The 25728-nt window shown below is 51.4% G+C and overlaps 1 protein-coding gene across 6 annotated transcripts in view; it reads right to left on the bottom strand.

The window, feature by feature from the left end:
- Positions 1-6254: 6254 nt before the first annotated feature.
- Positions 6255-25728, bottom strand: part of SYNE3 (spectrin repeat containing nuclear envelope family member 3) — a 105329-nt gene continuing 85855 nt past the window's right edge. For 4 of the 6 annotated variants that reach the window (XM_073241897.1, XM_073241893.1, XM_073241892.1 and 1 more), the window contains one exon: positions 18929-19553. In XM_073241897.1, coding sequence (XP_073097998.1) covers positions 19173-19553 — 381 coding nt within the window. In that variant the 3' untranslated portion in view covers positions 18929-19172. Of the gene's footprint in view, positions 6315-18353; positions 19554-25728 lie in introns of those variants that run through there. The other 2 variants (XM_073241895.1, XM_073241898.1) reach the window with 2 other exon arrangements.

The raw sequence follows: 25728 nt of genomic DNA, 5'->3' as shown, positions 1-25728 counted from the left end.
TCTTGTCCTGAATCTCATACATCCTGGACTTGAACTGTTTAGGGCTTCTATTGACATAAGAATGAAGGTGCATTGTAACTCCAATATGTTTGCCAAACTGACTATGATGGTTATAATTATGGTTTAATTCATCCATTAGGCAAATATTGGGTGTGTACCTGCTACAGGCCAGGCCTTGCACTAGAGGCTAAGGACACAGTGACTGATGCCACAGACAGTGTATGCTCAGGGGAATCCCAGCTCTCCTCTCCTGTTCATAAAAGTGAAACTTTATACACATCAATGAAGTATTTCCAAGCCTCTGAAGTCACAATATTCAATGGTAGGAACAATGACTCTGTGAGTTTAGCCTTGGTGAAAGTCAAATTGTAACAGGAAGACATTTGCATTTGTCTCTTTGCAGTGCACATACAAAAAAAATCCCCAAACAACTAAAACAAAATATGGTACTCATGTCTCTGTTTCTGGTTTTAGTTTTCTCTTTTGGGGCCCAAATCAGATTTGAATTTCTAAGGAAGTGTTATCAGTGGTGGAAGTGGAGTCGGGCTTTTATTGCGAGGAGCTCTCCCGTTTGAAGTCCTTTTTTGAGTGGGTGTTACCTTCTGCTTTTGAGCAGATGTTTCCGTGATCTCCAAACTGGCCCTTCATTGAGGCCTGACTCTATCATGAAACATGATAAGTGAGGTCCACGGGTCATCTTTGCTGTTCAAGAGAATGCTAAAATTTCACAAGAAAAACATTTACTATCTGAGAACTAGTTGGCAGGATTTACAGCCCTTGGGGATGATGAGAAGGGTCATCAAGGTTCAATATCTTGCTTTCCCTACAATTAGGGAAGCAGGAGGCTCTGAAATCGGATTAGTTGATTGAAGTGCATGGTTCTCTGGGTGGTTCGTCTCCCTGAGCTGATTCAATGCACCAACCATTGCTAAGCTCCGTCTCTGTGCAGGCATGAGGCTGCATTCTCCTGGGTGAAGACAAGCCCCGCTTTCACACGCAGGCTGAGGGAGAGGAGGAGACTCACTCTGATTGATGACTTGCTCTGGGCCTGAGGGGGCTTCACGTAGCAACACACAGCAACTCCAGGGAGGATACAGGGCAGGAATGTAGGATCCCAGGGGTCGTCCAAGGTCAAACATGAAGACAGGACTTGGGCTGGGTCTCAGTCCATGGCTCCTACCCAGAAAAGATATAAATAAAAGGGAGGGAGCAGAAGCCTTGTCTTAGTCTCAGCCGTCTGTGAACACGCTGGGAGCAAGTGAACACCTCAGAGCAGATCACTTGTCTGTGGCTTTTGGGAGTCTGAACAAGCCAATAGATTTCATATGATTCAAATAAACTGAAGGTTGGGTAGTCATGGGAAAGGATCATTACCTGGCAGTATGCATGGATTGCTTCATAGCAAAAGGCAAGGAGAGGCTCTCTGCCTTTAAGGTGTATGGGAGAGGGACTCAGTTCCCTCCACCTGTCTGGGTCCCCAGATCTGGGCTCTGACTCCCCATCCTGCACCTCTCACAGTTTCTTTGGCTTCACCCCAGCCCCTCCTATTGTGAGCCTGGTTCTGCGTGGGGGATGTATGTGTTGGGAGGGAGGCTGGCCTGGCCCCTGCCTCTGCCCTGGAAAGGGTGTTTGCAGGGAGCATCAATCTTCCCTCCAGCTGGTCTGCGAGCCTGAGAGTCACATTTTATCCAGAATCTGAGCTCACCCCCATTCCTCTCTTGCCTGGACTGTAGGAATAACCTCCTAACAGGCCCCCTGTTGCCCCTCTTGCCCCTACAGTGCCACTCCCCCAACCAGAGCAGCCGGAGGGGCCTTGTCAGAGCAGAAAGCTGATACCAGGTACCCTGCTCAAATCCCTCCGATGGCTCAGGCCTGGAGTGTGGAATAAACCAGATGCCCTCCCTGTGGCCTACAAGCCCCACTCCGTCTCCCGCCAGCCTCCCCAAGAACACATCCTGGGGACTGTTGAGTGCCAGGTGCTGTGCAAGGCTCTGGAGGCTCTTCAGTGAGCAAAACAAGGCCCCGTCCTCCCAGGGCTTACAACCTAGCAGGAAGGTGGAGGAAGAACGGAGGGCCTGGAGGGCAAGGGACAACATGAGCAGTAAAGGCAGCCCTGCCCACCTGGGAGAGACTGGGGTCTGCTGCGTGATGGCAGGGCTGTTTGAAGGGGTGGCTAGGAAGGCCTCTGGGACAAAGGCACAGTGGGCCAGGGACCTGCGTGAGGGGCCAGCATGAGCATGGGGGAGCGGCGGACCCGGGGCCTTTCTGCCCTTCCTCAGGTCGGCTGAGCTGCTGACCCCTGGGGCAGGATGCAGCTACTCACCCCTCCTGAACACCCTCCCTGGAGCTTCGCAGGCATGCGCCTTCTTATATTTAGGCCTCTGCTGAATCGGCGCCTCATGGGGGGCCTTCCCTGTCCACTTACTCAGAGCCATTTTGCAGATAAAAAAACTTAAGACTTCAAAGAGTGAAGAAATCAGGTCAAATATGGCTGCTGCAGGCATTCAGGGGCCAGCGTGGGACCAGCCCTGGGTGAGTGCCAAGGTCTCTGGAGTCCAGCATTCTCATCCATCCCAGGCCTGCCTTTCTCTGGGTAACTCAGGGGGCACGCCCTGACCCCAGCCTGTGGCTCCTGGAAGCCCAACTCTCCCTTGGCCACCTGCTCTCCTGAAACCCTGGGACCATCACCACGGGGGCAATGGCTGATGCCTCTCCCCGACTGCAGCCTCCCATCAGGACCACAGTCTCTGGTCCCCTGTTCTTCTCCTGTTGGCCCCACAGATTTCCTGGGTCCCACTGCACCAGCCCCTCTGGCCCTGTTGTCCCTTCCCTAGGCCCTCTTGCTGCACCCTGTGCAAACCCTTGTCCCCCTGTCCACCCAACCCTCTGCCCTCACGCCCCTCCCCTGGCAGCTGAAGGCTGCTGTCATGTCAGCAATGCCCTTGGACACCACGGTCTCCTTCTCACCTGGGCCCTCCATCCCTTCAGCGATCATCTGTCTGGATGTGGGTTGTTGTCCTTCCCCAGGCTTCCCATCCATCTGCATGTCTCCCTTCCCTCCCTGTCTTAGGAAAAGATGACACCAACTTCACAGAAGTAAAGAGAAGCTCTCTTGTGTCCCTCACACCCTACGTGTTAGCCAGAGTTCTCCATAGAGACAGGCCCAGTAGGATGCGGCCACACAGAGGTCTGGTGTAAACGTGCTCACGTGCTTAGGGAGGAGTCAGAGAAGCCCCACGACCTGCAGTTGGCAAGCTGGGCACCAGGAGGGGCGGTGGCACATTCCAGTCAGAGGTCAGGGAACCGACGTAGCAGTGCCTCAGCCCAGAAGGCCAGCAGGTGAGGTTCCCTCTCACTCAGCCGTTTGTCCTGTGCGGGTCTTCCGGGACCTGGAGGAGGCCCATCCCTGTGGGGGAGGGTGATCTGTTTTACTCAGTCTACTGACTGGAATGCTGTTATTCTGAAACACCCTCACAAACACACCCAGAATGTTTGGCCAAGTGTCTGGCCTGGTCAAGTGGACACAGAAAATTAGCCGTGACCTCTGGTCCCCACATGCCACCAGCCTGCATCCAGTAGGGGCCATTCCGAGTGTCTTAGCAGAGTGGGACTGAGCCCTCCAGTTCAGGGCCAATTCCTCCCTCCGGGCTCTGGATCTGTCTCCAGGGGCAAATCAGCACGCTGCTCCTCCACATTACAAGGCGGCAGGGCAGGCAAGGCCCAGTGGCGCAGGGGAAGGTGATGGTGCCCGGAAGGATGTGTAGAGGGTAGTGTGAGGCCTCAGCTGGATGGCCAGACAAGCATTTCCAAAAAGCACCCCACCCGGAGATCTACGCCCAATGCCCCCACCTGACAAGGCCACCCCTGCAGCTCCCCTGGGGCACACAGTCATTCTTCCTTGGACCTCTCTGGGACCCTGGGACTGCCCTCTCCAGGGAGGCCTCACTGTTGGAGCCCCTTCATGTCTACCAATACTCCTGGGTGGAGCAGGACTTTCTCACTCAGGATGCAGAATCTCAACTCTAACTCAACAGGTTAAGTGAAAATGAGGATTTGCTGGCTTGGGTAACTGGCAAGTCCATGAATGCAGCTGGCCCAAGGATGAAAATCATGGCACCAGCCTCAGTTTCCCTCTCTCTGTCTCTCTCCCTCTCTCTCTCACACACACACCTCTCTGCTTCCCTCTGGCTGTAGACCTAGATTTTCCTGCTATAACTGGTCGTGGAGAAAGTGGCACAGCTACAGAGAGTTCCAGGTGTTTGTCATTCCAGCTCAGCCACCGCGAAAGTAAAATCAGCCTCTCTCCCAGCCTCCGCACGGAGCATCCCAGCCTGGGACTGGTCAAACTGGGCCGAGGTACTGGGCAGGCAGCTGGGCTAGTGTCACACAGAGGCCGGGCAGAGCAGCTCGAGGAGGGAAGAGCCTGTTTTAGGAAGATGTGGGAAGGAAAGTTGGGCAAAGAAAAACTGCACATGACCTCCTCACTGCCTGGTTTGGGGGTGCAGGTTGGCAGGACTCCTGGGTTTCTCGGCACGATTCATTCAACTGCCTGTCTTTCTGTTCCGTTTGTACTTTCTCTGGCTGGTTTCGTTTCTATCTTACTGTCTGGTGAATGTTCTCACACCTTACCCACCACCATGAAGGGAACCAGGGTATAAACAGACGGAATACAAGCAGAGGTCTCACGTGAGGTCCACATGGCCGCCCTCTAGGCAGGGCTGGGAATACAAACAGTCCCCACCTCTCTCTTCCTTTCTCTGAAGCTGGTTGAGTTTCAGATTCCCTTCATAGTAATCTACCCGCTGCTGGGTGCCTGGTGCTCCCACATCAGCCATCTCCCCTAATCCCTGGGTTGCAGCTGAGGAAGCAGACCTGAGAGAGGTGAACACACTTTGTCTGATTTCCCAGGGCTGCTGTCACAGATGACCACCAACTGAGAGGCTTAAAAAAACAGAAATATATTTTTGTAGAGTTCAGAAGGCCGGAAGTCCAAAATCAAAGCGTTGGCAGGGCCGGTTCCTTCTGAGGGGGGTCAGGGAGAAGCCGTTCTATGCCTCTGTCCAAGCTTCCGGCAGCTGCCAGGAATCACTGTCATTTCTCAGCTTGTAGGTGCGTAAGTCCTGCCTCTGCCCCTTTGTCACACAACCATCTTCTGTGTGTCTCATGTTGTCTTCTCATAAAGACACCAGGCACATTGGATTAAGGACCCAAACTACCCCAGTGTGACCTCAACGTCACTAAATCATGTCCGCAGAGACCCTCCTTCCAGAGGTCACTTTCTAAGGTAGGCACTGGAGATTAGGGCTTCAACATGCCTTTGGAGGAGAGGGCACACTTTGACCCCTAAAACCTATTAGGCAGTGAAGCCAGACTCAAAGACACGTTTGACTGCCAAGCGCACATTTTCTCTGTCCGAAGGTGCTGATAAGGACAACTGGCATCTTCAGGGTGCTGCTGTGTGCAGGCAGTCCTTACGGTTCCCACTCTAAAATCACAACAGCTCTGCAAGGTGGGCACCGGCCCATTTTATAGGTGAGGAAATTAAGGCATGGAGAAGTGGAATGTTCAAGGTCATGCAATTACTTAGGAGCAGGGTTGGGGTTTGAGCTCTGCCTTTGTGTCCAGCTTGCTCAGGCCTCTACATTGCTGAGATAAGGGCACAATATGAATGTTGATAAAGTGCTGAGGGAAGCCTGGGAAGGCAGACACCCCTGCTGCCTGTGGATGTCTGGAGTAGGGCTGGCAGAAGGAAAAATCTGGAAATCTTTCCCGGAGGCAGTGATGTTTTATCTGGGTCCAGAAGGATGGGCCAGATTCAGTTGTGCAGAGATGGCAGGGAAGGATGTTTCCAACAAGAACCTGAAGGCAGGAAAGCATTTGAGTGAATGAAGTGTTAGTTCTGTCTGTCTAGTCCAGAGCCCACACTATCCCATGGGTACAAAAGGAAAGAGGGTCTCTTTAATTGGGGATGCAAATGGAGGGTCTGTATTTACCCTCTGGGAATACCGTATTTACCTTTCGGTGGAAATCTACTTCCAAAGCTGCTTTCCAGCAGAGGAGAGCTGGGGACACCCCAAGAGGGCAGTGGGAGTGTCACAGGTGGGGCCAGCCAAAGCAGAAGCCGTCGGCCTTCTTCCCACAAACCCACAGCCGACGCCGTCCAGGCCCAGAAACTGGAGAGGTGGGGACACTCCTGTCCGTTCTCCAATACCAGAAGGCCCAGCCGAGATCCGTTTTAATCCACCCCAATGAAAAGGTTTCCAGTGTGTTTATCTGGTTGCCATGGGTTTACGTTCCGCATCAGGCGCTCTGCTCTGTCAGACACACAATTGAATAACATTTTATTTTTAGGCATGGGTCACCAAGTCTTTTTGTTCTACTGCCGGTTTGCCCCCACGCTGGAACTCTGGGGAATTGGGCCTCTGGACGCCTGGGACATGAATGGCTTCAGCAGGAAGCCGGGTGGGTAGTGTTCTGTCCAAGCTGGACATGGTGTCCTGGGTGAGAAGCCCTTGTCTCAGCGGAGACCCTTTGTGTCCTGGCAGAACATGGTGACAGCAGTTGGTCTTGGCCCAGACCTGGGTGCAGTGGGGCCCATGTGGCAAGGCCAGCCTTGTGGGAGGGCAGCTGGGTGGGGAGGACCCGTGGCAGGTGGGGAAGGATGACACATGGTGATGGTGGCAGGGAGCAGGGGACACTTGGGCAAGTAGTTAGGATCAACTGTGCAGCACAGGCTGCCAGGTTGCAGACACTAAGTGCGGGCAGGGATGAGCTCTCAGAGGTCTCATCAAAGCAGAGGGGTGGGGGATTCCCAAGGAAGACCCTCATATCAGGGGTGAGCTACATGTCAGGCAGGAGCCAAGCTGGATCCCAGGCATAGAGCAGAGATCCTTGCCCTCAGAACTGCACTGCTGGCGGCTGTGGTCGGTGTCCTGGGCATTAGGAGGGTGTTCAGCAGCGTCCCTGGCCTCTACCCACTAGGTGCCAGGAATACTCCCTCTCCACTTGTGACAACTAAAAATGTCTCCAGACATTGCTCAACGTCCCCAGGGCTGGCTGAGGCTTAGCGGGATCTGGAGGCCAAAGGGTTTGGGGTTCCAGAGAGTGAACAAAGATCCCGTCACTGGAACAAACAGCAGCTTCTCGGCTTGCCGCATCCTGGTAGGGCCTTTGGGAGCAAACGCCAGAAGTCAATTCCCAAGAGGCAAGGTATAGGAAGGGTATGATAGAGGTAGGGGGACATTCCTCAAAAATAGCAAGAGGCTGGAAGCTCTGGCTTAGAAATGAGCAGAACCAAGGTAGCCTCAGTTTCCTGATCTGTGTAGTGGGAATAATAACAGGATGCCTCATAGAGGTGTGGTGGGGATCAAGTGGGCTGTTACGCATACCTGACAGAGGTAAGCACCATGTAGGACGTAGCTATTCCATTACCATTACACTTACTTACATTCTGCTACTTGCCTACTCGTGACCTGGCTGTCCTTTCTAGCTCCATTTCCTGCTACCCTCTCCCCTGCCTACACTCTCCAGCTACCTCAAGGCACTTCTGGCTTCTCGAATGAACACTAACCCAGTTCACATTTCCACCCCGCTGAAGCAATGTCCACGCAATCTGGTTCAAGGGTCTGCTGATGTGTTTAAAGAAGGAGTCTGGCACTTGGAAGCTGCAGGTCCCCCAGAATAGTCCTCAGAGTTGGAGATGAAGTGTTAAATGCTAGAGGGCTTTCCTGGGAAGTGATTTGCCACCATGAACCACTTTATGGGCAAGAGAACACCCCAGAGAGAACAGGACCCACTGGCGCCCAGGTCAGAAAGCATCACAAGCGGGTGAGATGCAGCCTTTCATCACCATGCAGAGATGGGTGTGATGCAGGTAGTGGCCTCTTCTCTGCTCTGAACTTAGAAGAGGGGGAAAATCTAGGCTCCAGGGTGTAAGTGCTAGAGGGAACAAAGTACTCCCTGAAATTTGATGTTTAGGGAGGGGAGTGATGAGGAGTAGCCCACGGGGTCTTTCACAGCACAGAAGGGAGATTTTAAATGTCATCAGAGCTGACAGTGGTGTCAGCAGGCTGTGGACAGGCACCTGGCGCTCGGGTCGCTGGGAAGAACTGTGGCTGAGGACAGAATACAAGGCTTCCCTGTGGGCTGGCCACAGGACGGCGGCCTTGGGGTGAGTGCACAGCCAGCGAGTCCCGTCAGGGGGGCATGGGACTTGAACCAGCATGGTCTTTATCTTAAGCCTGCTTCATATTGAATCTGGACTCGAGATTATTATGCAAAGAGTAGTCATGGTGGGTAATTAAATATTTATATTCTTATTTAACAGCAATTTGCATTTTAGTGCAGAAAGCTGACTGCATCAGCCACCTCACAGCCCTCACCTCTGCCTGCAGCAGGCCCAGCTTCAGGTGGGTGCAGAACAACACTTGCCACCGGTCACCAGGGTGGCCCCCAGGTCGTCAGGTAGCGGGTGGGGTTGCATGGAGCCAGCTCCAGACCACAGTGGGCAGCATTTGGTGACTGACTTGAGAGCTTGTCTTTGACGTTCACAGTGCATGGGGTCAAGTGCCGGCTCCACCTCAAACTAGCAACTTAATTTCTCTGAGCCTCACTTGACTCATCCTTAAAATGGAACTGAGGCTCCCTGCCTTGTGGGGAGGCTGTGGAGCTGAAGGACACAATGAGTGATGATACTTCCCAGACGTTACAGTGCACAAGAAACAAGGGAAACATGGTTAAAATGCAGTTCTCAGGTCCCTTTTTGTTCTTGTTTTTCTGATTGAGTTTAACTAAATTGGGGTGCTCAGACATTCTGACAAGCCTCTAAGGGATTCTCACCCAGGTATGTCAGTAAGAAACTGATGCCTAAAAAGGGTTTGGTACTGAGCCCAGCACACAGTATGCCTTCAGTACAAGTCACTGGTGGTTGTAATTATTACCCTGTATCAGCTATACAGCAATAATGGTGCATGACAAACTACCTCCAAATCTAACTGCTTTAAACAATAAACGTTTATTTAGCCCATAAATAGGTGGGTCGGTGATTTAGGCTGGGCTCAGCCGGATGGTTCTCTTGGTCTCGGCTGGCTCATCCACAGGTGACAGCTGGCTGACAGATGGAACCCTGGGGACACCAGTCATGTGCCTCTCAGCCTCCAGCTGGCTTGTCTAGGCACGTTCTCATGGAGGTGGCAGTGGCACAGGTACTTCCGGGCCTCCACTCATTGTCAGGTTTGCTACCATCCCAGTGGCCAAAATAGGTCACCCAGCCAAGCCCAGAACCAAGCATGGGGAGCAACCCAGCTGGATCAGGAGGATCCTGATAAGTGACGTGCCCAAGGGAGGCCATAGAGGAGCGAAGATTTGGGGAAATTAATATAATCAATCCACCTGTCACAAGTATTGTTTTAGACAATAAGAGAATCATACCTTCTTTGCCAAATCTTTTTCAGTTCAGTGAGTATGCATTACATTTTAATCAGAAAAAAGTTTAATTATTTCTACTTTGAAACAAAAGTAGGGCTTAGGAAATGAGAGGGGATTCTTTTGAAGATTAAAAGGGCTTGAAATATGGCAATGCATGAGGACATGCCCCGCAAACTGCCGGGGGCCTGGAAGGACCATGTGCAGAGAACCAAGCCCCCGGCAGGGTGCGGAGCGCTCTTCCCCGCAAAAGTCCTGCAGTCTGCTCTGCACTGGGCTGAGATGCTCAGAGATCACCTGTGACTTCAGGGTGCCATGGTAATACGCCCCTTCACCTGCCTGGAATGCCGGGGCTCCCACGGCCCATCTCAGGGGGCAGTGCTGCAGCCGTTCTCACTTTGAAAGCTTCTGTTTATCTTCCCTTTATTCAGGTCCCATCGGGCTATGTGAATGCTTGCATCTCCCACTAGCCTGACGGCGGCCAGAGGACATGGGCCCTGTCCCCATAGCATATCATAAAAGCCAGAATAAAAACAAGAGCACTATTTCTTGAGCACGTACTGTGTGCCAGGTACTGTGCTGAGTGCTTCTTGTATACCAGCTCTGATGAATGATCACAGTGACCCTATGAGGTTGTGTGTTAGTTTCCTGTTGCTATTGTGACAAATGATCACACACTTGGTGGCTTAAAATAACACAGATGTATTATGTCAGTGACTTTCTTAATATGATTAATAAGAAGTCTGAAAATGGGCTACAGTCAAGGTGTTGGCAAGGCTGTGTTCCTTCTGGAGGCTCTAGGGGAAGGAAAGTCTATTCCTCATCTTTCCCAGCTGCTAGAGGCTGTGAGCATCCCTTGGCTTGTGGCCCTTTCCAGCTATGGTGTGAAGGAATGACTGGCTGGATGGACAGACGGTGGATGGATGGATGGATGAATGGATGGGTGGGTGGATGCATGGACATACAGAGGTCTCTTGCCTCCCCTAAGTTCTCATCACCATGGCTAAGATAATTGCAAAGCATCTCTGTCACACGCCCGACCCTAGAGCTGTCATTTTATTCTATCTCCAGCAGCATCAGGACGCTTCCCACATGGCTTCATGGGTGAGAGCCTATTCTCTTTCCAAACCTCCTGCAGAACCAGTCTCCTCCAGTTGTGAGAAAATAAGTGTGTTGCTTAATCACCGGTTATGTTAGTCAAGGAAACTTAAAGAGATTAGTTCTGCTTTTATTTGTTGGTACAATGCAGGGTATGAAATATTTAACAGCATTGTAATGCGGAACAGATGGGAAAGATACCACCTTTCAGGGCCTCTCCATCTCTCTCAACAGCTAAACCTAGGCAGTCCTTTAGGACAGTTTATGGGCTGGAAGGCAGCCAAGGGCCTGCTTGTCCAGGGGCCTCAGGTCCAGCCCTGCCCTGATAACGTCTGCTGGGTTATTCATTGAAGAGGATCAAGTTACAATCCTTTGAACCCTGGAAATGCCACAGTAGATCTAGATGTGACTTTGGGTTCAGGTCCTCACCAGCTTTAGGTGGTTATTGGTGTTCAGAGAATGTTTTTCCACTAAGTGGAAAACTGAGAGTGATGATGTCATGGAATTTTCACCTATAAAACCCAAAGCTTGAAAAATCACCAAGGAGTAAATTTTGATTTGGTTATGTGCTGTGCAACCTTGGCCAAGTCTATAACCTCTCTGAGCCTGTGTCTTCAGCTGCCTAAAAAGGGGAAGAGCCAGCTGGGAAGAGTCACTGAGAAGCTTGAGTGAGACAATGTATGTAAAAGCCTGGTGACAGGCACATAGTAGGTGCTTAAACTGAGCTGAGGGCAAGTGGGTAAGTGACCAGGTTTAGAGCAACTGGTCCATGGAGAAATCATCACATGCGCATGGCCTCTGGGTCTGCATCTCACACAGAAAGTTAGAATTTTTTAATTGAAGGGAATCTTGGAGATTTAGACCAAAGGAAGCAAAGCAAAGGCCGGTGGGCCACAGCCAGTCTAAAGACACACACACACACCATACACACATGCACACACGGTTTGCACACACCGGTATTTTTTTAGGTATTCAGATTAGTTGCTCCTTAACCATTGATCTAATCTCAAAACTGTCAGACATAGTAACCCAAAGCTCACAGACCCACTTTGGCAGCAAATGCACAGGGCTCGCCAAACCTTCCTTCACAGTATTTTTTACACTTTCCCTAGTCTCTCATTTGTGTTTCCTGTCTCAGTTCTGTGAGCACCTGAGCTTATGGGACCAGACTGAGAGCAAGCCCCACACCTATTAGATACAGAAGCCAAGGCTAAAGGAAGGAATTCCAATATGGCCTCTCCACTGCCGCCACGGTGGACACCACTACAAGATCTCGGGGCTCTTCGCTTAATTATAGCCTCAGAGTCCTTCTTAGCTTCATTCTTTGGGCAGGCATTCAGGTAACCTATCAGGCACATCTGGGCTAAGTGATTTTGTTGGATATTTTCTAACTCTGCTCTATCAACCTTGAGGCTGTGTTCTTTCTTCTGCACCCAAGCCTTTGAGGGGTTAGACACAATTATACCTTTTAAGTCTGTTGTAAGAACCAAATGAGATAATGCAGGTGGAAGTGCCCAGCAAACTAAATATTACGTTATCATTTTATGAAGCCTGATTTGCATTACTCATAAAATAAAGGGCTCTCTCCCTGGCTTCCCCCAACTCGTGGATAAATTCAGATTTTGATACAGGTTAGCACATAGCTTGTGGGAGGTGGTCTGGCAACCTGGACTACACATTTTGTGTTTAGCCCATCTGGGACCTTTGATCAGGGTTGGACATGCCTTTCAGCAAGAAGCATGATTGTGAGATGTTTCTTTAAATAAATGTCATCTCTTTCTTTACAGCCCTGCCATTACTGACCCCGCTCCCCGACTCCCAGAGGCAAGACTTCCTATGCTCAGATGCTGGCTCTGATTGCTCCAGGCCCCATGTCCTCTGACCTCGACACCAAAATGCTCATTAGCCCACACAACAGTGTTTTTCTTTGTAAGCCCAGTTTAAAAAAAAGAGAAAAAAGTCCATTCTCTTTTCCTTGGCCAGAGTAATCCTCAAATTATGCACAATATCCGGAACAGAGAAGTGGCCCCAAATTTAATTTTCTGCCTTCTAAAGAGCTGTCTTAGTCAGGCCCAGAGTCTAGGAGGGAACTCCCAGCGATGTACCCCAGAACTCGGTGGGGAGTCCCAAGCTAATGACCCAGGAGAACTCTGTCACAAAGGCTGGACAAAGAGGGCTGTGTGCATGTGTCTGTGATGTGTGTCTGTGTGTGGTGTGCGTGGTAAGGAGCTGGTCTGCCTGTGGGTATTTGATGTGTGTATGCTTGCAGGTATGTAGCAGACATGTGCAAGCATGTGCATGTGTCTGTGGGAGGCAGCGTGCATCTGTGTGACATGCACACACACCTGCGTGGCTCATCACCCATGCCCCCGGCATGAAGGATTAACCCCAGGCTTGGTCCTGCGGTTCCCAGGCTGGGGCATGTCCTCTCCACATGCCCTTCCTGGCTGTGTGTGAGCCATGACCTAAAGAGGACTGATGCTGCTGTAGGAGATCTCCAAGGTGACTACGGTCCAAACTCCCCATCTGGCAGTGAGGAAATCCAAGCAGCAGAGAGGGGACTTGAGTTACCAAGAGTCACAGAGCAAGCTGGTGGCCATCGCTGGGTCCGGAAGCAATTTCTCCCAAAACCTAGTTCAATGTGCCTTCTCCCTGGCCCCCTTCAAGGGGTTAAAGGCCAGCCAGCCAGGGAGCTGGTTTTTCAGAAGGACCTGGTGGGATCTGGGGGTGAACAGCTTGGATACAGGAGCGGTTAGGCAGGAAATGGTGTAATCAACCCTCTTGAGCAGGGCTGACAAATGCTTCTCTACAGGGCCAAATAGGAAATAGTTTCAGCCTGTATAGGCTAAGAGGCAAACGTGAAACTATTAGGTAGGTCCTTAGATGACCATCTAGAATGTAACCATTTAAACACAGAGCCATTTAAAAATTTAAAAGCCATTCTTATCATCTTGGGCTGTATGAAAATGGTGGCATCTGGATTTGGCCGGGGATGTGAGCATCAAAACAAACAGACACATCTGAATTTATGGGACCAGAAACCCGAGCAAAGGCAGGAAAGTGGGAAGCAGTGGCTGAGAGAAGAAGAGGCGTCGATGGAAGAGCGATGGAGGGCGTTGTGTGCAAAGGTGCAAAACAATGCTCACCAACTGGCATTCCAAACCTGGAGGTCAGCGTCCCAGGTGGATGACGGTCAATCTCTGAGTGTAGTCAGAGGAGGTCTGTGTCCCAGGACCACCAAGACGAGTCAGTGGCGAGAAATTCCATGGTGAGGGTGGTGCTCTAGTGTTCAGGAGCTGTGCCAGCCAAGATCTCACCATGCTTGTCCAGTCTCTCCATGAGTGGGACCTCATGTTACCTCACCCCAGTGCCGTGGCCCAGTTGCTGGATGAGTGTCCAGGCCTGGAGACTCCACCCACTGTCCCATTTGGCCACCCTGGGAGCTGCACGTACAGGTGATTCACACCCAGGGGCACCTATCCTGCTGCACAGCCCCCTCCCCCTCAGCCCGCCCCCAGGTCCTCCTGTGGAGGCCCCCAGGACCAGTTGTCTAAGGAGTAAAGACTTTGAGCCTAGTGGGCACGTGGATGATATGATGAACCCAGCTGGAAATATAACACTCTAGGATTGTAGCCCTGCTGAAGGCTGGCAGTCAAAGACAGTGGGATGCAAGACCCCCAGGGGCTCACTTTGAGAGGCATTTGGTTGTCTGTTGTGCCTGGAGGAACTGGCTGGGAGCGCAGGGTCCTACCTCCATGGACTGGTAGGCAGTAGCCAGCACTAGGAGGTGAGCTCCAGGGAGGCGGGAGCCTCGGGTTTGTGGTTTTTGACCATTTTATTTATACCTGACATATGGGAGGAGCTAAATAATATTCTTTACTTGAATATTCTTTACTTAACCCATGACTTAAGGATGGTCAAAGGCTTGAAAAGAATAAGACTGGATTGATAACAAGGAGGTTTGAGGAAGAGATGTGCATGCAGCCCCTTAGGAATGGATTTCGGGTGTCAGAGCACGTGTGGGCTCCATGGACACTCACCGAAAGTCCCTCAAGGCAGAGGAACCTCCCGATAGTCGGGTGGGAAAGACAGTCCGCCCTGTGGGCGCCACCCAGCCTCCTTCACCAGCTACTCCGGTGCCTGCTCATGAGCCACATGGACATGGTGGCAGAATGGGGTGGTTCACCTTAAAGTTTAGTTGGTAAACTTCAGGACATCAAGTTACGATTGTGAATGAACCCTAGGGAAACTGACAGAGGACAGCCATGGACACATGGACTAGTAAGACATGGTAGCGAAACGTGTACCTGTTTGTGCACATGGTCAGTACATTAGGGTGGGAGCTCTTCGTTTCTGCTACTGTTTACATTTGGAAGTTTAGATATAGAAGTAGGCGTGTGCAGGGATGTTAAGTACCCAAAGGTGCAGACTGTTGCAGGGGGTGAGGGGGCACTGTGGATTTGCTCACTTTTCACCTTCCAAGACCCTTCCTGTAATGTGGAAAGGGCAAAGCTGTGATGACATTTCCTGACTCCTTGGCTGCCCAGTTCTGGACATGCCCTAGGTTTTGCAAGCTCACATGCTCCTGCGCGATACTTGGGATAGAAGGGAAGTGTACGAGGACACAGCCTGGCACGGCACCTGTCTCACTGCTGTGGGTGGCAGTGAATGCGAGACTCTTTGGTCAGCAGTGGCGGTTTCCTGGTTTGGAGCTTGGGGCACTGCTGGCAGCTGCTTCTGCCATCATGGAAGAGCAGAATGATCCTGGGGCCCGAGTTCTTGCTAGAATCTCAGACCAGAGTGTCTTCCTTCAGTCCTTCCAATGGTTTTGTGAGCTGCCTAACACCCTATAATAAATCCTCTTCTCCTTAAACTAGTTAGAGTGGACCTTGTCTGCAACTGAACCCTGACTGATTCCAGAATCTTCCCCAACAAGTGTCCCCTCGTAAGCCCATAGGGGACACTCCAGCAGTAGTTGCAGGGCAGAACTTTGGGATGAAACAATTGTCCTAGAAACTCCAAGTTCAGATGTCTAACACAATATTTCTCCTGAACCTGCCGAGCGTGACTGAGGAGGTGTTGGGATGCTCGGTGGTATTTACCGTGTGCCAAGTGCTGTGCAAACTCTTTACACACACTGTCTCCTGTGTCCTCACAGCCACATTCCTTTAGGTATCACTCAGGAAGATGGAAGAACTTTCCCCAGCTCCTGCCTCCCTTGGAGATGTGGTTGCCGGCCGCCCAGCCCAGGTCAGGCAGACTCCCAGCCTGCTCCTACAGCGTGGACTCATCCCCATTTTTGAGAGAGCAAGTTCAGGGGAAAAGAGAACCCTCACATTTTTCCCAAGGCCATAATAATCTACATTGTAAAAAATAAAATTTTTATCTGGAATAATTTCAGAAAAGTTGGAAAATAGCGCCAAATTCCCATAAACACTTCACCCAGTCTGCTCTGATGCTAACATCTCACATAACCCTGGGACACTTGTCAAAATCAAGGAATTTACGCTGGGTCAATATTATTAATGAAACTACAGACTTCATTTGTGTTCCATCTGGCTTTTTGCTCATGTCCTTTTATCGTTCCAGGGTGCGATCCAAGATACCATGTTGCATTTAGCCTTTTAAAAAAAAAATCCGCTTTTCTTTTTGTCATTCCGTCACCTCATTCCAAAGCAAAAGGGCCTCAATTATTTGCACATGCTCAAGGCCAGGAAACAGTCACCCTGCAGAAAGGCTGGGGCGCAGGGTAATTTGGAACAATTTCCCTTGCCGTCCCCTGGTGGAGGAGCCCTCCCAGTAGAAACTGGCAGCAGAAGGTCACAGTGAAGCCCAGGTGGGAGCTGGGAGCAGCGCCAGGGTGCACGCCAGAACACAACTGCACTACGGACGCCCAGCAGTGGAAGCCCGAGCAAGCCGGGCTGCTCCTCTCGAAGTGTCAACGAGGAAAGCAGGGTGGAGAAAGGTCACCGCAGGAGCGGTGGGAGCCAGGGCCCGCGAGATGGTGACAGGAAAGGCCGAGCAGCTGAGTAATGTTCTCACCAAGGGATTTCCACCAAAGATGATGCATCTCTCCAATTAAACATGCCATAGCTGGGTTTGGGAAACAGAGGTAAGATGAAAACAGCTGCAAGATAGTTACTTCCATAGCATACCTGGTTGTGAAAAAAAATCAGTCATAAAAGTGAGTTAATCAGCCAGCCAGGAGTATGAGAGAAGCTTAGTAAAGATTTTCAAACTGTAACTTTCCCATTGAAATTATGTTTTGATATTGAAATTCCTGACCCAAGGTTTAATGCCTCTGTTGTACAAATAAATGTGTACACCATGTTTAGTTCCTAGAAATGATGCACGGCACACTTTTATGTTATAAGGATTAAGGTGTCTTAACATCAGCTGAACACGGTGACCGATTCCATATATGCCTAAAGGGCAGAGTGTCCCATTGGGCAAAATTCTGTCTCTCTTCACTGAATATGCTTTACTTTTTTGGACAACACATTAGAAGGCAAGGCAGCTCCTCATCCCGGGCCACAAGATTCACCAGGTTTCTTCGAGGGCACCTGGCCCCACTCAGACTTCAGGCAATGGGCCCCAGATGCCTGGCCGACTCACTTCTTTCGGTTGTAAATTTCTCTTACCAAATACATGCTTTTCTTGCTGTAGCCTGGTGGAGGAGAGGCTTCTGACCTTGATGCCAGCAGCTGTGTGAATGCAGCCCGGTGACTTCCTCCTTGTACTTGACCTTCAACAAGGCTGACCTGTGGCAACCAAGGACTCCATCCCAGCCGAACAGGCTTTTCCATCTTTCGCTCAATTGTAGAGTTGCTCTGCCAAATCAAAAACTCTGAGAGTGACTTGAAGGGGCTGGAGCTTCAGGGCATGTGCCACAGAACTGGATCCCGGATCTAAGGAGGTTCAAAGTCTTACAGTTCTGGGTGCCACTTCAATGACCACGGAGTCTAAAACTTGTCTCTACCTTTCACCAGCCACTTAAGAGGTGAGTGTTTATAGATGCGCTGCTTGCCTGCTGGGTTGCGCTCTCTCTCCTACCAAAAGGTGGGCAGGGCTTCTTAAGATAACAGATAAAGAAAGGTATTACATGCATTCTTAAAACAATGGCACATTTTTGAAATTTGTTTGGGGATAAGTTATGCAAGAGGCAAAGCCTTTCTGTTTTAAATCCTTCTGAGAGAAAGTGCTCTCAACTCAGGTGCATAGTTCTGTGCCTTTGTAGCAGAAAGCTCTGGACATACACTGACCTTTCCTTGGCAGGCCAGGGCCATTGTCAGGAGACTTCATTACCATATGGTGGGACTGGGGTTCCCGTGCTGGTTGCTTAGACCTCTCCTTGAACATGGGGACAGTAGCCCTCTTTCTCCGGAATCTCACAGTTTCGCCTTTGTCTGCAGCTTCCAGTGTACAGTGGGCTGGGAAACCAGATCCCCAAACCCAAGAATTGTTTGTTAAACAAACCATCATAATGGGGCTTTGATCCAGGGGGGTGGGAGCAAAGTCCTGGCAAGGCCTCTGGTGCCAGCATTTGGGGCCTTCTCTCTAGTTAGAGGGCACTTGGGATTTTCAAAATCCACTCCACCTGCCACCCACCCTCGAAGCTGCACCCCAGGAGGTCTGGAGAGATGCTGGCAATGATTTTGGAGATGCTTCCCAGGTGTTCCTCAGGTTCACTTGGATTGAGAGCTGTTATTGCCTTGAGTTGAGCCTCTGCACAAACTGGGAGCTAATTCTGCTTGGAAGTCAGAATTTCAAACCCAGTTGGCCTCAGCCACGTATCATGTCTTCAGAAAAAGAATGTCCAAACCACGCAATGCTTCATAGACCAAAATAGATACTTTTATTTCTTAAACAGAAAGCAGACGTGTTTTTAAAAACATAAAGTAACAACAGAAATGCCAAGCCATCTTTGAGAACACTGCTACTTCCAGCTTGAGCAACAGGAAGGGGATGAAAACGTCAATGTGACTTTCGAACACAGCCCTGAGGAGAAACTAAAAAGGGTCCTCTCATCCCTCCGTCCTGAGTGGGAAGGAGGGAAGGCTTATGGCATTCTGGACTTGATATGAACCAAGATAAGACTGACATGTTCCAAGACATTTGGCTCTGGCACTGCTTGCCTTCCCAGAAAGCTTAATTTATTGGAAATACATGTTTTACAATCACAAATAATATGACTGAGTGGATATGGTCCCTGTACACGCTGGTTACATAATAGAACATTTTAAACAGTGAAGTTTGCTTGCTTTTAGCACCAAGACCCACTTGTGTAGCATCGTCTCACACTCACTCACCCCACCATGTCATCAGTGGGCCCACACCACATCAACCACACTAGTCCAGCCATGTGAATGCCTGGTCAGTGTCACCAGGTCTTTGGGGGCAAAGATGGGGTGATTTTGCCCTTGTGGACTTGGCTGAGGGTAGAGAGAGTTGGGGGAAGCTGCTGATGCCTCCATGTTCTGGACTCCTGAGCCCTCCGTGGGGAGGGGTGACAAGAGAAACTACCGAATCCATCAGGCTCGTGGGCTCTGTAATGAAAGGGCTGGTCTTTAGGCTTGAAACAGAGGGTACTCATTCCTCCAAAACTGGTACTAGACATGTGCCATTTTTCCTGCTTCTAGCAGCTGAGGTGCTCAACAAATTCTGTGAACATCCCTGGTTTCTAACACACACACACACACACACACACACACACACACACACACACACACACACACACACACACACAGCAGGAGACAAATGGGAGTAGGATGCACCGGGCTAAGTCCTCTGTCATAAGCAGGTTCTATGCTACCCAACAAAGAGAGGGCATCATTCCCAAACCAAATGGCAGAGAGCCCAGGGGTCAACTGACCTTCTCCTTTGTGTGGAAAATGGCAGTGGGGACAACGAGTTACTCCCGTTATGGAATCAGGGGACCTGTCCTGGGTCGGCGTGGTCATCCTGAGGTTCCCAGAGACCGTGGTGTCTGTTGTCTGGAAGCACAGGGCTGCCCAGCTGTGCTTCTGGTGGACCTGAGTGTACAGTACACACACATATACATGTGCACACGCACACCACACTCACACATATGCACATACATACACAACTTCTTCTGCCCTCTTCTTCCTTGTCAATAAAATTTCCACAACATGCACGGCCACTGCCTCTGGAGAGAAAATGCCTCATTTTTTCCTCCAGGGGAAAGAATCAGAGCTGCTCTACAGGCAGCAATGCCACGAAGCCTACTCTGTCCTCACCTGCCCTGCAAGAGGGGGCCGTCTCTGTCCTTCCTAAGCACTGCCCCCACCCTCTGGCACGCACACTAGTGTTGCCAACTCCCAGTGCCAATGGGAGCTGACAAACGCCCTGGAGGGAGTGGACACAGGGCAAAAGCCCTCAATCGTGGCTCTGGAATGTCACCCTCAGGTGACAGCTACCAGGCGGCAGAGCAGCAGCAGCCCGTGGCCCACAAAGGAAGGATAAATAGCAGAAGCGCAAGTTCCGTGGAGAGGCCTGGAGCCTATCATCATCCCTGGGTTCAGGTCCCAGATTGATCCTTCATCGACCAGCTGGTGGCTTTTAGGCCAGCTGCTAGCCCTTTCTGTGCTCTGGTTTCAATATCTAAAGACAAAGTCACGAGTCTGCAGCATTGGCTTTTGGAAGGGGTCAGGGCCGTCGCGTAGGCCCTCCATTGATGTTTCTTCCCCTTTCTCTTGCATTAGAACACAAAGAGGGGCTGCAGGCCTGTGTCCTGGTGGCTAAATAGAAATTAGCACTCCTGAAAGCAAACCCAGGGCCTTTGGGGAAACTGAGGTCCCTCTGTATGATTCTTGTCATCTGTCCGGACAAGGTGGTGGGGCACCAACCTGAGGCCACTGTGACGCCTCCGTGACAGCCGAAGGCGGGTGCTGGGGGGTGCCGGGTCGGCTGACTTTTCCTTACAGCTCTGGAGCTCGGAAGTAAGATCTGTTTTTAGATCATGAGCTACGCTTTCAAATTTCCTTTTAAACACAAATTCCTCCTTCTTCTTACTTTGACAGGCAAAAGGCATTTCTCTGGTAATTAAAGCCAAGTGGGGAATGGTGGCTGGTTTAAGTCCTCTGCAGCTGGCCCTCTGCGGGAGGCGCCCGTGGGCTCTGCCCGCGGGGTGACGGGGGCCACCTGTGGGCACTTTCCCTCTTGAGGCCTCAGTGGGCGGCTAGAAAATCAGAGGCTGGCCTGGAAAAGCTCAGAGCCTCTCTTTCCAGGATTTTCACCCAGGACTAACTCATGTTCCAGGAGAAAAGAAAGAGCCAGTATGAATTTCCTGAGCTGAATCCAAACGCAAAGGTGTTCAGAGGCTTAGCCCTGGGCTGACACAGCGAGAATGGCGGAGGAGCCGCCTCTGCGCGCCAGCCACGGGCCCTTGACTTTTCTGCCTGTTCCCAAGTCTTGCAAGGAATGTACATCTGCAATGCCTTGGGAAGGGGACAGACTGGAGCACTCGAGGACCCCCACCAGCTGGTGAGACAGGGGTGGCAGGGAAGGTCATTCTCACACTTAGGGACGAACGCGGGACGAACGCCTCCAAGTTCTGCTGACAGAGCGTGAGACCAAGACAGGGAGGGTCAGGATGACCGAGGCAGAGCAATCTAAATGCCAGCGCAGCCCACTCTGCCCCTCTTTCTTGCTAAGAGACACCCATTTTGGGGCAGGGGGCATATTCCCAGAAGCCTTGCGATATGGAGGAACCATGTGACAGTTCTGGCCAACTAGGTGACAACGAGTCTCTGGTGGAGCTTCTGGGAGGGCTCCTGGGAAGGAGGGCAGGCTCAGCTTGCCCACTGCTCTTCTTCTGCCTGGAACCCAGATGAGAAACTGGAGGTAGAGCAAGCATCCTGGGCCATGAGGTAGCCCCGAGGAAAAGGAAGAGCTGCAGAAACTTGGCTCTGACATCCTTGAGCTGAGGAATGATGCTGAAAATGGCCTAGCTCTCCCAATGGGAAAAGCACGGTCCCTAATCTGAGCCCAAATTGGCAGTGTGTGTGTGTGTGTGTGTGTGTGTTTGTGGTATTCTGACACTTGTGGCTAAATCTAGAGACTTCCCCTCAGACAGGGGCCCAACCATCATCTTCTTAGAATAGCTAACATTTAAGGTAGCACGGGAGGATCCGGGGCTAATTTTACAAATGGTTGGGGGACAGTGGCAGGGAACTCGGCAGGGGCACACAGCTCTGTCCCGACCCTGTCCATCCTGAGTGCTGTCACTCTGTTCCCCAGTGGATGCAGACATCTACCTCCACTTCTGAATTCACTATCCTGAATTCGCTGGGTGAGGAGTTGCTGTCAGGATCTCAGTTAGCACACCTGTAAAGTGGGCACAAAGTAGGAACAAGACAAACTCTAAGAGCCCTCCCACCTCTGACAGCCTGAAACCCTGGTAATTAGCATCTCCCAATCCATGTAGCTTCCCCTAAAAGTCCTATCTGGTAATTCATCCATTACCTGCTTTGTGGCATTAGCTTGTCTTACGTAGGTACCAGACTAAGGAAAGGGACTTCTGATGGGGAAGTAATTTTAAAATTTAGAAAAAATAGGAGGAGGCCTGAATTAAAAATTTTCTGAGGGTCTGGTCTCTGGTACAAGGGCATCAAACAGGTTTTTCTCATGTGATAAATGTAACTGATTGGCAACAGCTATGTGGAGTGGTTTTGAGAAGGACTGTGAGGTCCATTTGGACTTAACACGGGGAGGGGAGGAGCTCAGTGGTTGATTACCAATGTCTGCCATGGATGCAGTTGGGGGGTAAACACCCCCATATTCAATGCTGGGTTTGTGTTCACAGCTTGCATCCTCACCACCTCTTCTCTCTTGCTGACCCAGATTGGGTGAGAGCTGCAAGGGGAGTCCCCCCACCCCAATCAGCTAAACTCCCCTGAGAGAGGGGATTAAGGATAATCCCAACCCGGCCAAGAGGCAGGAAGCTCGCTCAAGGCCAGTGAGAGACGTGCCAATAACAGACTTGGAAGGACTCACAGAGCAGGATCCCCAGCCCACCACACCAGGCACAGGCTCCCGGGGGTCCCTCAGCTCCCTTGCGCTGGAGGTAACAGCAGGCAGGAGGTGGGGCCAGGGGGAAAAGGTTATCCTGATTCTCGGCCAAACTGATCACTGGAATGTACACTTTCAGCCCAGAAAATCTCCAGTGGGGAAGAGTGGGTTTCTCAGTTTGCTATTTCCAACCACAGAGGTTTACTCTGAGCCATGATTATGATTAGTGACTGTGCTGGGAATAGAAAGAACAAGAACAAACACGCAGTGTGTGAAGACTTGCACAGCCACAGCCTCGGCTTGGGCCTCCCCACCAAGCCCCCAGAAGCCCTCCCCAAGACACAGCCCAGCCCGGAAAACCTCCCCCAATTCCTGCTGCCCAGCCAGGCTGTTTCTCCCCATCTCCTTCTGCCACCACCCTGACCCCCCTCCCCTGCAGCTTGGTTCATGGTTGTACAGCCATCTCCAAGAGGCACCAGGACCTGCTATGCCATGTCCTGGGCCACCCCAGTGTCTCCTGTTACCCTTCCAGCTCTCCGGACAGCGGTGTGCTGTCTCTGGGAGGAAAGGTGGGCAAGTCCAGGGGCAGGAACTCAGTTTGGTTTGCCATCTTCCATAGCACAAATCCTTCTCCTGGTCTGTGAGCTCCTTGGGGGCAGGGCCTGGACTTTATAGGCCCTGAACCCTCCGGCACAAAGCCTGGCACACAAAGCTTGTTGCACTGGATTAAAGGTAAAGAGGCAGAGGGCATTGCTGCCTATGTACCCAAGCAGAGAAGGTCACAGATGCCAGGTGACACATAAACAGCCAACATGCACACAGGGCTGATGGGCACCTGTTTTTTTCTCTAAAGGCCATGGCTGCCGGCTCCTGGCCTCTCTGAGCCCTGTTACTGCAAAGTGCACTCCGTCCAGGACCCTCTTTCTATTCTCCCCCTTCTCTGTCCCTGATAGTTGAGCGCAAAGCACCCACTCTTCAAACTGCAGGCTCTGCTCCCCGACCTTCTCTGGCAGGAGTTTCCTGACTCTGGCATTTCAGGTCCTTCCAGCAAGAGCACTGCATTTGGGGAGAACCAACATAGAGTTGGCAGCTTTTAATTAGGCCCACTGAGGACTCTGAAAACGCGTAATGCATAAAGGAGGACTCAGCTATCCTCTCCCTACCCTCGTTTCCGAGAGGCCACTGAACACCCAATAAAGAGGAAGGATGAGGTCTCAGAATAAACAGCTGCCGCTTACATGAAATAACATCCTGTGTAAAGGAAACCTTGGGGCATTTGTCCTTATTTTTTTCATTTTGTCTTTGGTCAGTGAAAGCTTTGCCACCGGCCCTTGTCCTGATTCTCTCTCTCACTTTCTGCCTTTCTCTTTAATTGCAATTACGGAAGTCACCATCTTACCCATTTTCCGGGTGCAGTTAGCAGTGGCATCCAGGCCGATGTCACCTCTTGCTGTGGGCCCTCATTTGTCCTCCACGCCCTCTTTCCCTCTCCACCTGCCCTCTGCAACCACATGAGCTCCAAGGCCTCTGCAGCACGGGTCTGGCTCCAGATCAGATCACTTCCTCACTGCCGGGCAGCCCACGCCCTTCTCCCTGTGAGGCAGGTGGGCCAGCGCCCTCAGCTCCCAGTTTGCAAGCAGCAGTACAGCAGGGGCCCTCGGTTGGCACAAACTGCCAGCTATGGGCCTTTTCCACCCTCTGCCTCTCATTCTCCTTGGCCCCCAGGCTGCAAAGGGTCTTCAGCTTCCTTCCCCTGAAGGTGCCCAGGGGCAAGCATCCTTGGAGCCCCTGGTCCCTGCTGGGAACTCCAGCCAGCTGCCTGAGGCAAAGGGGTCACGAGGGACGGGTGGGGATCCTATCACCCAGGACCCATTTCCTCCACATCCAGTAGGGGAGTGGGTGTCATCAAACACACTCTACTCTGGGGTTTGTCAGCAATGCAACAAAGCACAGCTGACGTTCCTAGCCTGTGCTGGGCACCGGGGCTGCAGCTACGTCAGGCAGACCTCACAGGGAGACAGTCCTGCTGCCGAGTCATGTGAAGTGACCGATGTGAGGTGAGGGCCTCCATGACCCTGCTGCTGGGACCTGCCCTGCAGGGAAGTGGACGTGAAGATCCAGCCAGGCCCCAGCCCGTGGAGCGGAGGGCAGGGCGTCTGCTCACGGAGCTCCATCCCAAGGCTACAGAGGCTGCGCCCGGGCAGAGCCAGCCCGACCCTCTCCTCCCGGCACGGGCTTGGGCTCAGACAGAACTGGCTTCGGATCCCCCTTCTGCGTGGGCAAGAATCTCTGTGCCCTTAGGCCTCAGCTTCTTCATCTCAAACATGTAGGTAAATTTAATACCAAACCCTGAGAATTGTGGTGAGGATTAAAGACAATATGGCTTCTTTCATGGCCCTGGAGGAAGCCTTCTTTAATGGCACAGCATGGAAGGCCCGCGTGTGTCTGACGCCATCACAGCCTCTGCCCCCAGCTGTCCAGGTCCTCTGGGAGTCTCCCCACACCCACACATCCCACCCACCCCCACCTTTTCTTTGTAAACACCTCTGGACCCCTCATGGCCTCTCTGCAGGCAGACAGCAGACTAAGAGAAAATCGCAGGGGAGTGTGAGACAGCGAAGGAGGGTAACCAGCAGCTGGGATCCCACTGGCTCATGTTTCTGTCGTCCGCTCCCTGTCTTGGTCTCTCTCTCTCTCTGTCTCTGTCACACGCACATGCACACACACACACACACACACACACACACACACACACATGCACACAGCTGGGCTCGGCAGTGATATTGACATTTCTTACCACCTTCTCAGTCTGGGGACAGAGGGACAGTAAACACACCTGGGTCACACCACAGCACCTTTCTCAAATGGCACTTGAAAGCTCTTTGTGGTTGTTGTTTGGGAAGCTGTAAAGTCGCACATATCCTAATGACTGTCTGCATTCACTTTAAGCAAAAGAGATTACACTTGGAAATCACCAGTAAATGGGTTGTTATATCACAACTGTATTTATATGAAAGTAATGAAAATATCACTTTTTAAAAAAGGGTATGCAAAGCAGACTCTATGGTATCATTATCAAAGTTTAAGAAATACATGTAGACATTCCCACCCGCCAGCCACATAGTGCAGTTCTCCCTCCCTGACAAGCAGTAAGTGTGACTCAGTGCATTCGTGTTG

This window comes from Manis javanica, chromosome 8, assembly GCF_040802235.1.
Source record: "Manis javanica isolate MJ-LG chromosome 8, MJ_LKY, whole genome shotgun sequence".
Taxonomy (NCBI): Eukaryota; Metazoa; Chordata; class Mammalia; order Pholidota; family Manidae; genus Manis; species Manis javanica.
This window is presented reverse-complemented; position numbering and strand designations above follow the sequence as displayed.